The sequence below is a fragment of the Diabrotica virgifera genome, chromosome 2 (genome assembly GCF_917563875.1).
Source record: "Diabrotica virgifera virgifera chromosome 2, PGI_DIABVI_V3a".
NCBI lineage: Eukaryota > Metazoa > Arthropoda > Insecta > Coleoptera > Chrysomelidae > Diabrotica > Diabrotica virgifera.
In genome coordinates, this window is record NC_065444.1 from 80,457,622 (window position 1) to 80,470,814 (window position 13,193).

At 32.7% G+C, this 13,193-nt stretch overlaps 1 protein-coding gene across 3 annotated transcripts in view; it reads right to left on the reverse strand.

Moving 5' to 3' along the window:
- LOC114334564 (venom carboxylesterase-6) overlaps nucleotides 1-13,193 on the reverse strand; it is a 675,899-nt gene that overhangs the window by 345,550 nt on the left and 317,156 nt on the right. For 2 of the 3 annotated variants that reach the window (XM_050643823.1, XM_050643824.1), the window contains exon 2: nucleotides 9,827-9,970. The exons of the other annotated variant lie outside the window; for it this stretch is intronic. In XM_050643823.1, the coding sequence (XP_050499780.1) occupies nucleotides 9,827-9,970 (144 nt within the window). The remainder of the gene's footprint in view (nucleotides 1-9,826; nucleotides 9,971-13,193) is intronic. 3 annotated transcript variants of the gene reach the window in all.

Below are 13,193 nucleotides of genomic sequence, written 5' to 3' on the forward strand. Positions count from 1 at the left end.
CACAAACAGATCAAAGAAAATCGGTGAGCAGTGCCCACCCTGAGGAACGACCGATGTAACTGCAATAGAGTTTGACAGAAAGGATCCAACCTTAACCTTCTGCTGGTGGCCAGAATATATTCTGGCCACCAGCCATATTCTGGCCATATTCCAGGATTGACCTTGAAGGTTATGTTTGCGAGTTGTTTTGTTTATTTTTTCTTGAACAGTTTTTCAAAAAAACATTAAATTAGAGGTTTTTAAATACCTGAGTTGATGTCTAGTAGTTGATCAGCGATAAATTTTGTTGTTGTTACATTGGATTCTTAGTTTTTAAGCAGTTTAAGTGGAAAAAATCATAAAGCAGAAAAGTGAGGTTAACCATGCCTGCAGATTGTAAACAATGCAACTTGGAGATAACATCCCAAGACAAGCATATATATTGTGATTGCTGTAGGACGACTTTTCATCTGACAGAGGAATGTTCTGGAATGTCAGCATCTGAAATGAGGGCTGTAGTGCTTCAAAAAAGAACTTTAATGTTTCTATGCTTGGAGTGCCGAGATGCCTTCAAATCGGCTCCAATGGTAGTAAGAAAAATGAGTGAGTTACAAGATGAAGTTAACAGTCTTAAAAGGGAACTGCAGGAACTCAAATCTTCTCCAGTATCATCGAACATCGAGTTGATTTTAAGTGAAGCCCATGAACGCTCCATTAGGGCAAACAACCTTATGGTATATGATGTTCCCGAGTCTTCTGCTATTGATTTTCAGGATAAGATTAGACATGATACTCAGATTGTGCATCAGATTTTTGAGAAAGTAGGGCATCAAACCAAGGTACCAGATATTGTTAAGGTACTCAGAGTAGGTCAGAAAGGAAGAAACAACAAACCTAGACCAATCAAGATAATTTGCAATAATTCTGAAACTGTCAAGCACATTTTTCGTTCCAAAAGACGTCTAGAATCATTTAAAATATCATATGACTCAACAAAGCTACAACAAAATGCTTTTAAGTCAGCTAAGGAGGAATGGCAACGCAGAATAAGCAATGGTGAACCTGATCTTCAGATTAAATATATAAACGGGATACCAAAGGTTATAGCTAAAAGAATTAATCATAGAAATCAGGAAAACTAATCAATACCCCATTGATAGTTTACTACCAAAATGTGGGAGGACTTCGTACTAAGTTAGATGCTCTAAAAGTGGCTGTGAATAGTTCCTCCTATGATATTTTAGTATTAGTTGAGAGCAACCTGTGCTGTGACTATTTGGATAGTGAATTGGAATGTCAAAATTACAATATATACCGTAATGATAGATCAAGTTTAACTAGTCAAAAATCACGAGGTGGTGGCATTCTTGTTTATGTACGTAAAACTATATCTTCTGCTAGAATCCATATAGAACAGGTAACTGTGGAGCAATTATTTATTTCTTGTAATTTTAAAAGTATAAAATTCATAATTGGAGGTCTGTATATTCCACCTAAGATGCCTGAAATATATTACAATAAACATTGTGAAGCAGTTGAAAATATTTTGCAAAGGTTTCCATTGAATAAAATATATTTATTTGGTGACTATAACTTACCAGATGCTAGGTGGTTTAATGACGATTATGGAGTTCGAGTAGAGTGTCCTGGTACATCGAATGCAGTAGGACTTGCTCAACAATTTGGTTTTTTGCAACTGTATCAATTAAATGAAATACCCAATAGTAGGAATATATATTTGGATCTGTTGTTTACAAATGACAAAAATGTACAACTTAGTAAATCTAAGGATTTTATTTTTGCTGATAGTTTGCACCATTTTAGTTACGAATGTACTTTAAACCTATTTTCTAACAATCAAGACTCTAGTACCTTATATGTACATGATTTTTACTATGATTTTAAGAATGCAAACTATTTTGGTCTTAATAATTTTTTAGCAAGTGTACGGTGGGAACAATGTTTCTCAAATAATATTAATGATTCAGTTAACAATTTTTATGAAATCTTGGGTATGGGAATTGCTCTTTTTGTACCTTTGAAAAAATATATATCTAGCAGTTTTCCTAAATGGTTTTCACCAGAATTGCGATACATAACATCTCAAAAGAGAAAAATGCATAAAACTTACAGTAAATCACAATTACATTCAGATTACCTAAGATTTTGTCAACTACGTACAGAATGCAAACGGGTCAGAGAAGTATGTTGGTCTCAGTATATATCTCATGTAAATAATGAGTTCAAAACTAATCCTAGGTACTTTTGGAAGTATGTGCGCGACCTAAAGTCTAATCACTCACTACCTCACTCAATGCAGTATAATGAAGAGTTGGCAGAAAATGGCCAAGACATTGTGAACCTTTTTAAAGAATACTTTCAGACAGTCTACACTCCTGGAGACCAAAATAGTTCTGTGGATAGTTTAGTTTTACCTGTGAATTGTTCACAAAATATCGACTTTGCAGACATTTCTATACAAGAAATTTATAATAAAATTTTGCGTTTACCTAGTAAAACCACATTAGGTCCTGATGGAATACCCAATATTCTACTTAAAAGGTGTATCTGTACTCTTACAAAACCATTGCATGTTTTATATAATTTGTCCCTAACAACATCTGTTTTTCCTGATTACTGGAAAAATAGTTATATTATGCCTATTTACAAGAACGGAGATAAAAGCAATGTTAAGAACTATAGAAGTGTTTGCATACAGTCATCTATTCCCAAACTTTTTGACAGCTTGGTTTGTGGTCAGTTAAGTTGGTTATGTCGAAATTTAATAAATAAGAATCAGCATGGGTTTTTTTCGGGTCGATCTACTATTACCAATTTAGTTTTATATCAGAATAGATTAATAAATGCTATGGAAGACTTTAAACAAATTGATACAGTGTATACAGACTTTTCTAAAGCTTTTGATCGAGTTGACCATAGCATTTTCCTTAAGAGGCTCATCGATATTGGTTTTGGCATAATCACAGTCACCTGGGTCAAGAGTTGCTATTCTGTTATATCTGTTCTACTCTATGTATGTGAAACCTGGAAAGTGACAAAATCCCTTACAGACAAATTACAGGTCTTTGTTAACAAATGTCTACGAAGAATTGTCCGTATTTTCTGGCCAAACACCATCAGAAACGAAGATCTGCTACACCTGACCCAACAAAAGAGGGTAGAAAATGAAATAAAATCCAGAAAGTGGGGGTGGATAGGTCACACACTCCGAAAAGATAGTTCCAGTATTGCAAAAACTGCCCTAGAGTGGAATCCCCAAGGAAAAAGAAAAAGAGGTCGCCCAGCACAAACTTGGAGAAGATCTATCATGGACAAGACAATGAAACACGCTCAAAGTCCCACCGTTTAAATATTTGAAATTTTGACCCAGTTTACAGTTGTACACTTTCGCTACACCCTGTATATCGATCTTCCGCATAATGCAGAGTATGGCGTTATCCACTTCTCACGGGTTTGGGATGCTTTGTTTCGTTGTTCGTACAATTCTTTGAAAATTGGTGTACAAAGGTGCCCCAAATTGTTTATATCCTACACAATTGTAAACGGAATATTTTTCAAAGAGATTCCACGTTAAGTAAAGACTCAGAGTATAAAGGTTTTTATGGCATTTGTAGACTAGAGTCTTAGGTTTATGCCTTTCTTAGACACAAATTTATTGAGGATTGTATTAGAACAGGAAGGATTAGTCGATTGCTTTTAGTAAAACTCTGAGATATTGTTTCTGAGGACTAACTGTAATATTGAATGTTTGTATCGGGACCGGAAGGCTCAACCTAAAATAAGCCGATGTCTTTAGTAATATTGGTTCTCAAAACTAACTGTATAGTATGAGTCAGGCATTTCGTGTAAACTCAAGGGATTTTGTTATTGTGAAGTTTAAGTAATTGTGGTTGGTTGGGAGTAGAACTATCATGGCGTTCGAGGGATGTCTTGGGGGATTTTCTGACCATTTGATTGGTAGAGAAATATCTGGTGTGATTCCTATTGGTCTAAGTAGGAAGTCACTTTTTTTGGGAGAAGGAAACCAACTTGAGAAGGATCGAGTGAGCGGTCCCAAAGATCAGTTCCGTAGAAGTCACCATCAAGTGAAGTTGAGTGATGAGTTCTCCCAGGGCCATCATCGAGTTAAGTTGAGTTTTGGTTCCCTTAGGGCCATCGTCATGGAGTAGAGTTCAATTGAGTGTAAAGGAATGTAGTTTTCCAGTTTCCCAGCCGGCTAGGTTAATTCCAGCCCGGCGAATGTGATGGTGTATCGTGAACTCCGGCGATTTTCCCGCTGTTTCTAAGCAAATCGTCGTTATCATTTTATACCAATTTTGGTATCCACTAATTTCATTTAAGCAGTCAGAACCAGAAGTAGGAGAGAAGAGTTTCAATTTTCTCATTACTATGTTTAACAGTGCAGTTAAAACATGTAGTATGCTCACATACTTTATTTTGGTCAAAGTTAATGAACTTTCAATAATCATGTTCGAGTCTAACTAAATGATTCATGTTTGAGTCTAACTAAATAATTTTTTCGAGTAAAAGTAAAATTTGATCCAGTTTAACGAACTTTTAAACTATTTATCTTCAAGTGAAAGCTGAATTTTTCTATAATAATGTTTGTTTATAAACAATGTACTGTTTGTTGTAATTAACGACAGTAAAGTGTTTCGCGAGTGCAATAGCGCCTTGGACTTTCGAATCAAGCTACGAGGAAGAAGCCAGGACACTAATTGTTAAGGTATAATTTTTATATTTGTAAAACTGTTCGTTTCATCTTTGATTAATTGGTAATCTGGTCTCTAGTTATAACAGAGAGATCAGAGATTAATTTTTTTTGTTTTTAATAAATAATGTTTGATTTTCAACATATAATTTATTTTCTTCCCTTCTCTCTTGAATCGTAAGAACATTAAAAATTGACTGAGTATAGAATTCTGAATAAATAAGGTAAGTTACGTTATAATATTCTGTATATTATGTATATTTTTTTATTTGACTATTTTCTGTTTTATTTTGATTTAATAACATTTTTCTTTTAATATTTGTTTTTTTTGTATAAATTCTGGTTCCTTAGGTAACCAGTGGCGCCCAATATTTTATTTTTTCTCTTTATTTTTTATTTCACATCCATATTCCGATTTTTCTATATTTCTAATTTTTCTAAGCTAATAAGAGTATATCATAACATCTATTAAAGAATCCACTTACTAAAATCTCTTGATGACTTGAGCAACCGAGGTACTTAATAAATTTTTGTAGCACGAATTTTGTCCAATCTTAGTATATCGTCATGTTTATCCAATTAGTCGCGTTACATTAAAATGGCTTCCATTCGTGGGGCTGTTTCATAAAATTAAACGTGCTACAACAAGAAGTCAAGAAAAGTCTTGGAATGAGGTGAAAGCCCTAGCGCAAAATAGAACACGATGGCGCGCTTTCACTGAAGCTCTATGCTCCACTTAGGTGTTCAAGAACATTATGTATATTTAGGGTATTTTAAAATATACCTTCTACAAAAAACCTGGTATTTTTTTCCTTGGGTTTGTATGACTGCGGTCCTTAGGGTCCATTCGCCCATCTAAAGGATGGAAAATAATCGCCATCTTTCGTAAATAAAAAAATTGATAGTGGTAGTCAGGGTTGCCAGATTGGTGTATCTTCCCACAATTTTTCAGTAATTTGAAAGCGTCTAGGGGAATTTTTCTAAGCAGAAATGCTGGGGGGATTTTTTTGAGGGGCAATTATGGAAAATTTTAAGAAGTCGTGGTAAATTAAATTTGCGAATATACATAGAACTGTATATTATACTCTCATATAACCGAAGACGATAGGACCTATGCATTATTTCCAGGGCTCTCTGTTGATAAGTGGTATAATTTTGCTTTACTGTTCTCTACATTTTTGACTAATAATTTATTAAAATGCGACAAACATTTAAATTTGGGGGATTTGAGGTTCAATTTGAGGGAATTTCTGTTTCTAAGTGGGGGATTTATAAAATCACATCTGGCAACTCTGGTGGTAGTTGTAGAAAATTTTCCCCGGCATTATCTGTCTCTCTCTAGGACCTCTCTCTTGTATGTTGGCCGCAATCTCGCTTCACTGTTTGAATGGGACGGGGCCATTCCATCATAGTGGAGTCAATGAAGGTGGATATGAGTTATTACCTCATATTTCGTTAAACCTCCATCGATTTTCATAAAAATTGGTGAGTGGTTAAAGGATACCTCAAGGAACAAAGGTGACATAGTGCCAACTTGCGCTTTTTGCATTTGAGGGGTGAAATACACCCCTTTTTTAAAAATTATTTTTTAGATTTCTGAAAGTGCAGTCACTGTAAGTTTTCACTTTCTATTTTGTTGAACCTTCATCGATTTTCATGAAAATCGGTAAGTAGTTAGAGGATACCTCAAGCAATAAAAGATATATAGCATCAACTTGCGCTTTTGGCGCAAGTAATCTCGTTTAATTAAGAAAAATAAATATTTTTTTTATATTTATGTGCATGAATTACATTTTTTTTTAATTTTTCAAACCTTATAGCAACCAAAAATTCGAAAATTAACAAGTCGAAAATCACGAAAACCTTATTCTTCTATATTTCTGAAAGTGTAGTCACTGAATGTTTTCACCCACGATTTCTTTGAACCTTCATCGATTTTCATGAAAATTGTTGATTAGTTAGAGGATACTTCAAAAAACAAAAGTGATATGGCACCAAGTTGCGCTTTCTGCATTTTAGGGGTGAAATCCACCTTTTTTTTTAATGATAAAAATGCAGATTTCAGCATTCTGGCTCAAGCAATCTCGTTTAATTAAGTAAAATAAATATTTTTTTACATTTATGTGCATGATTTATAATTTTTATTAATTTTTTAAACCTTATAGCAACCAAAAATCAGAAAATTAGCAAATCGACAATCACGAAAAAAATTAATCTTTTATATTTCCAAAAAGGCAGTCACTGAAGGTTTTCACCCCTGATTTCATTGAACCTCCATCAATTTTCATGAAAATTGGTAATTAGTTAGAGGATACCTCAAGAAACAAAAATGATGTGGTACCAACTTGCGCTTTTATCCTGGGGGTGGATGTTACCCCTTCTCATGGGTGAACACTATTTTATTAAAAATAACCCCATAATTAGATAGAGGAGAAAATTCTAAGCAAACTTTCTTTTATCAAGTTTATAAATTTTTTATTTAAATAATATTTCATAATTTAATAAAATATTATTGGTACAGTAAAACCTGACAATAACGGCCACTAAAAATAGAAAACAATTGGCCGTTATAGAAATGTGGCCGCTAATGCTAGGTTTCCTTTTCCACAAATACATAAAATATAATTGAAAATTTATTTATTTTAGTAATTAAAGCAAATCTAATTAAATATAATTCTACAAACAAACGGAACATACTAAAACTAAATTCAATTTACTACAATATAAAACAATATCTATACGAAAAAACAACTACAAGAAAAACAGAATTTTTGTTTGTTTTACATTTTTTTAGATCAACGAAACATACTAAAACTAATTTAATATAGGTAATACATAATATAAAACAACATACTATAGCTACTACGAAAAATACGCTTATCACTAAAGTATCGTCGTGATTCCATGCTATATTCAACAAAACCAACTTGGGAGGGCCTTTAATTAGATATCGCAAATCACTTTGGCTGATTTTGTATGCATATATATTATGTTTGAGGAATCCCTTTTTTTATGTGAGACTGGATATAGGACATTTCTCAAGTATGAATTCACATTCATGGTATATCGTTGCTATACAGGGATAATAATCTGTGCAATGTTATGGTACAGGCTAGGTTAAATATGAAGTAAATGTGGAAGATATACACTGGTTATTCATTTCAATTTAATTTGATTGTTTTTTAATCGTTTACAATATTTAAAATAATTAAAGACATAAAGTTAGGGATTTCAAAAATAAATTCAGTTCTCACTGGCAGGGTGGGAAATAATAAAGTGCCATACAATAGCATTTCATTACAATGCTCATTACAGACATTACAGGCTGCTCCGTTTGAGAAAACATTCTCTCAAACTTTGAGAAAACACTCATTCAGTTTCGACCAACCCTGTATTAGCTAAAATTAAACGTTTTGCTAGATTAATAATTTTTAACAATAATAGATTATATTAGAAATCACTTGAACATAAATTGATTTTCTGATGTCAAATCACTACAATTATACAGGGGGTGAATATTGCTATGAAATTTGAAAATAAAAACGTAATTATCTTTTAAACTACTTCGTATAACATGACAAAACCTGATATTTTAAGAAATAAAACATAGAGGAGAATCCAAAAATGTAAAAATATACAGGGTGTTCCATTAAACAAAAGATAATTTTGTTTCACCCTGTCAATATGGGTGGCCCTGTATATTTGGAAATGTATTTAAATTCTGATATTATCTATGCCCCAATCTCACCTAAATAAACTTTTTTCGTATCTCCTACAACAAACGACTAATTGGACTTCCCACAACCTGTATACATACAAAATCTCCGCTATAAAATTTTTTCAAAGAAAATGTTATTGGTTTTTTTAAAATAACTCCGTTAAATTTTGAAATATGAGATTTATCCAAAAACCATTACAAAGCTAAGTAAAAGTTCTATAACACTGTAGTAAAAATAATTTTCTAAATCCTTTATTTTTTTTTTAAATACAAGGTGAAATGGCCCCGGTTACATGGTTCTCGCAGTAAAATTTAGGTTTTAAATGTTTCTATCTCGGTTATTTTTTGTCGTAAAAAAATATTAAAAAAAGAAAAAGCTTAAATAAAGTTAAAACTAAAATTTTGTCCTCTACCATTTTTTAATTATATCGAGTATTTTTGGAGTTATTATCAAAAGAAAATGAAATTCACGAAAATTTGAAAAGTTCTAATTTTTTTAATCGTATTTTTTTTTCAAAAATATGCATTATAAACCGGTCAAAATTGTTGAAGTTATTACTCATGTTAAAATAAATAAAGTTTTAAATGGGTTACTATAAATTTTAATTTTTGTGGAAATGACGTATGTTTCATTTTTCATTCTTCCCTAAAAAATCTGAAAGGGTTCTCTTATTTCCATCATAACTTGCTTAATTTTGATGCTATCAACTTCTTATATAGCTTTTTGATAGTTACCTTTAAGTACTTTATTAAAATGTCTAATATCTATATTTACCAAAGTGCATCGTTTTCCTGTTATTTAAGCTTGAATACTAAGATTTGAGTACTCGCGGAAAAAAATATACATTCTATTGCATATAACTCACTTTGTATATGTAATAAAGGATTTTTCGAATAAGGAGCTTATTTATTTTTATATTATCTTCGATTTTGGTAATAACAACTTTTTTGAAGAAACTTATGGTTTTTGAGGTATTTATGAAAAACTGCTTTAAAACATGGATTTTTTTCAGGAAAAATCAAAACTTTTGATCTTTAATAACTCAAAAACTATTGATTTATTGAAATAACTTTATATAACAAATTTTACTTATAATTTGTCCCTCTATTTCCACCCCCGAGAAGGGGTGGCACCCCCCCCCAGGGTAAAAGCGCAAGTTTGCACCATGTCACCTTTGTTTCTTGAGGTATCCTCTACATACTTACCAATTTTCATGAAAATCGATGGAGGTTCAACGAAATCGGAGGTGAAAACCTTCATTGACTCCACTATCAGTCTTGACAGTTCGTTGAATACACTACAGAATAATTTGACGGGACGTTGCCGGTCCGTGACAGGGCGTTGACGTTCCTTAAAATGCGAATCAACCTTTATTAGTCCATAAACAAAATCTTACCTTGAATCTTAAATCGCCAACCGGAGCTTTTCCATACGGTATTTGCTGAAATGCGTAAAATGGAACTCCAGTTTTTCTCATGGAATATTCCATTCGTCCACGTACTGGTCCATTTAAAGTGTTTACTATTAGATCCTCTGCCCTCTAAAAATATAAGCAGATATTTTAAACTCTTATTACAAATAATATACCGGGTGTCCACTTATATTTTCCACTATTTTAACTGCCTATAACTTCTAAACGGCTTAAGATAGAAATGTGCGGTTTTCACTGAAATGTTATACTTTAGTCAAAGTTTTGTCTGAATGGATTAGGTTTTTATATCGCTTTCAATTACGAAAAAAATGGCGGATTTTTGAAAAAAACTTTGTTGACTTTTTTTTAATAGAACACCCATTATATTTTTCAGTAAATTGGAAGAACGGTCATTCACCTATCCAGCGATATAAAGTATTTTAAAATCGGTTGTCAAATGACTGAGTAATTCATTTTTAAAATGAGAGGTGCAACGTGTATATCACATAACTAAATAACATATCAAAGCAAATTGATATTATGTTATGTAATTTTCACATTGCGTCTCCCATTTTAAAAATTAATTGCTCAGTCATTTGACAACTGATTTTAAAAAACTTTATATCGCTGGATAGGTAAATGACCGTTTTTTCAATTTAGAAAAAAAAATATACTGGATGTTTTAATAAAAAAGTCAACAACGTTTGTTTTAAAAAATCCGCTATTTTGTATTTAAAAGCTATATAACAAAATTCAGTCCATTCAAACAAAACTTTACTAAAATAAAACATTTCAGCGAAAACCGCATATTTCTATCTTAAGTCGTTTAGAAGTTATAGGCAGTTAAAATGGGGGAAAATATAAGTGGACACCCGGTATAACAAATAAAAAAAGATATGACAATGAGAAGTTTTTGATCCGAAAATTTAAAACTTCTATCGTTGAAACCAAGATTATGCTGACAACCTAAATTCATGCCTTCTAAAATTTGCAAGGCAAACGGACGATGAATAAAGTAGACTAGGGGGAATCTAATAGCGGCTTCCCACTGGTCTGCGATTTTACGGATCATCACGCACGGCCGACGAGCACGGACCACCACGCACCGCAGACAGAGGTCTTCCCATGGTCTGCGATTCTACGGATCATCACGAACAGCCGACCACCGCGGATTCTAACGCACCGCAGACAGGGGTCTTCCCATGGTCCGCGGCAGTCTGTGTAGGTCCGTGACAGTAGTGAGTGTTTTTGATTGAGATTGAACTATTTAACTTTATTTAAAAATGCCAAGTGAAAGAGAACGTATCGTTGCTGCAGCTGCAGCTGTGGTGTTATTTAGCAATGATAATATTATGCGATCTAGTAACAAGAAAAGGAAAACACGCCGCTGGTGGATATCAGAATACAATAAAAGTCGTTCAAAGTAAGTATATAATATACACTACGGTGCAAAAAAATCGATCCACTAAAAATTTGGTCATTTTTGATGTTTCGAATTTCCTAAACCTGTTGTCCGATTTAAGCGATTTTTTACCACGGTATAGCCTTATTCATTAACAATATAGCTGTAATAATATTGTTGCTAGACAGTCAAACTGTCATTGTATACCGGGTGTACGAATCAAACTGTGTTTTTTTCTCAAAGTTCGCATCACCCTGTGGATTATTCTAACATTTATAAAATACTGAAATTAAAACCCAACTATATCCTCAGGTTTTCTTAACATTTTGTCTTTCGATTCATTCGCTTATGTTGGATAATAAAAAAGTTAGGTACTTTAACAACTGGCCATGTTCGTCATCAGTACAGGGTGTTTCTAAATAAGTACGACAAACTTAAGGGGTAATTTTACAAGAGAAAATAATGACAATTTGCTTTATAATCACATGTCCGCAAACGCTAAGTTTCCGAGATACGGGATGTTCAATTTTTTTTACAAACGGACGATTTATTTATTGCTTTAAAACCAGTTGAAATATGCAAATCAAATTTGTTGGGTTTTAAGACGTAGGTATTGCACATGTTTGGACATACAATTAAGAATTTAATATTCACCATTGGCGCGCAAACGGGTATTATGACCGATAATATTACCCGTACGCACGCCCATGGTGAATATACAATGTTTAATTGTATGTTAAAAAATGTGTAATAATTACGTCTTGAAACCCACCAAATTCCATTTGCATATCTTAACTGGTTTTAAAGCAATAAATAAATCGTCAGTTTGTAAACAAAAATTGAATATCCCGTATCTCGGAAACGAAGCGTTTGCGGACATATGATTATAAAGCAAATTGTCATTATTTTCTCATGTAAAATTACGTGTTAAAGTTTGTCGCACTTATTTAGAAAACACCCTGTACTGATGACGAACATGGCCAGTTGTTAAAGTTCCTAACTTTTTTATTATCCAAGACAAGCCAATGAATCGAAAGACAAAATGTTAAGAAAACCTGAGGCTATAGTTGGGTTTTAATTTCAGTATTTTTTAAATGATAGAATAATCCACAGGGTGATGCGAACTTTGAGAAAAAGCACAGTTTGATTCGTACACCCGGTATACAATGACAGTTTTACTGTCTAGCAACAATAATATTACAGCGATATTGTTAATGAATAAGGCTATAACGTGGTAAAACATCGCTTAAATCGGACAACAGGTTTAGGAAATTCGAAACATCAAAAATGACTAAATTTTTAGTGGATCGATTTTTCAGTGTATAGTAAATATAATATTTATATTATAAATATAATTTTATTTTCTTTGACTTATTTATTTTCTGTTTTGACACCTCTAAGTTCGCATCACGGGAAAAAATTAACAAATGAACATTATTTGTGACGCGCCGGTGGAATAATGTATTTTAATATTTTTTTTTTAGGTATAACGGAACTAATATGCTTCTTGATTTCCAAAAAGGGCCAAGCAACACATTCTTCAATTTTTGTAGGATGACTCCAAGTGTTTTCGAATACCTTCTGAATAAAATTGGCCCAGTTATATCGAGGAATGATACCAATATGCGAAAATGTATTCCTGTTCAAGAACGGTTTGCAATTGCGCTTAGATTTTTTTCATCTGGAGATAGCTACACAAGCTTGAGTTATCTTTTTAAAGTCTCCATTCAAACAATTTCACGATGTGTCGATGACGTTTGCGAAGCGCTGATGGCAGAATTGAAGGAAGAAATAAAAGTAAGCAATGTTAAAATCAATTATTATTTATTATAAAGTATTTTTAATAATATTCAATATTTTAATATACAGGGTATAACAAAAATACAGGTCATAAATTAAATCACATATTCTAAGACCGATAAATAGTACGATTGAACCTGCAAATGTACA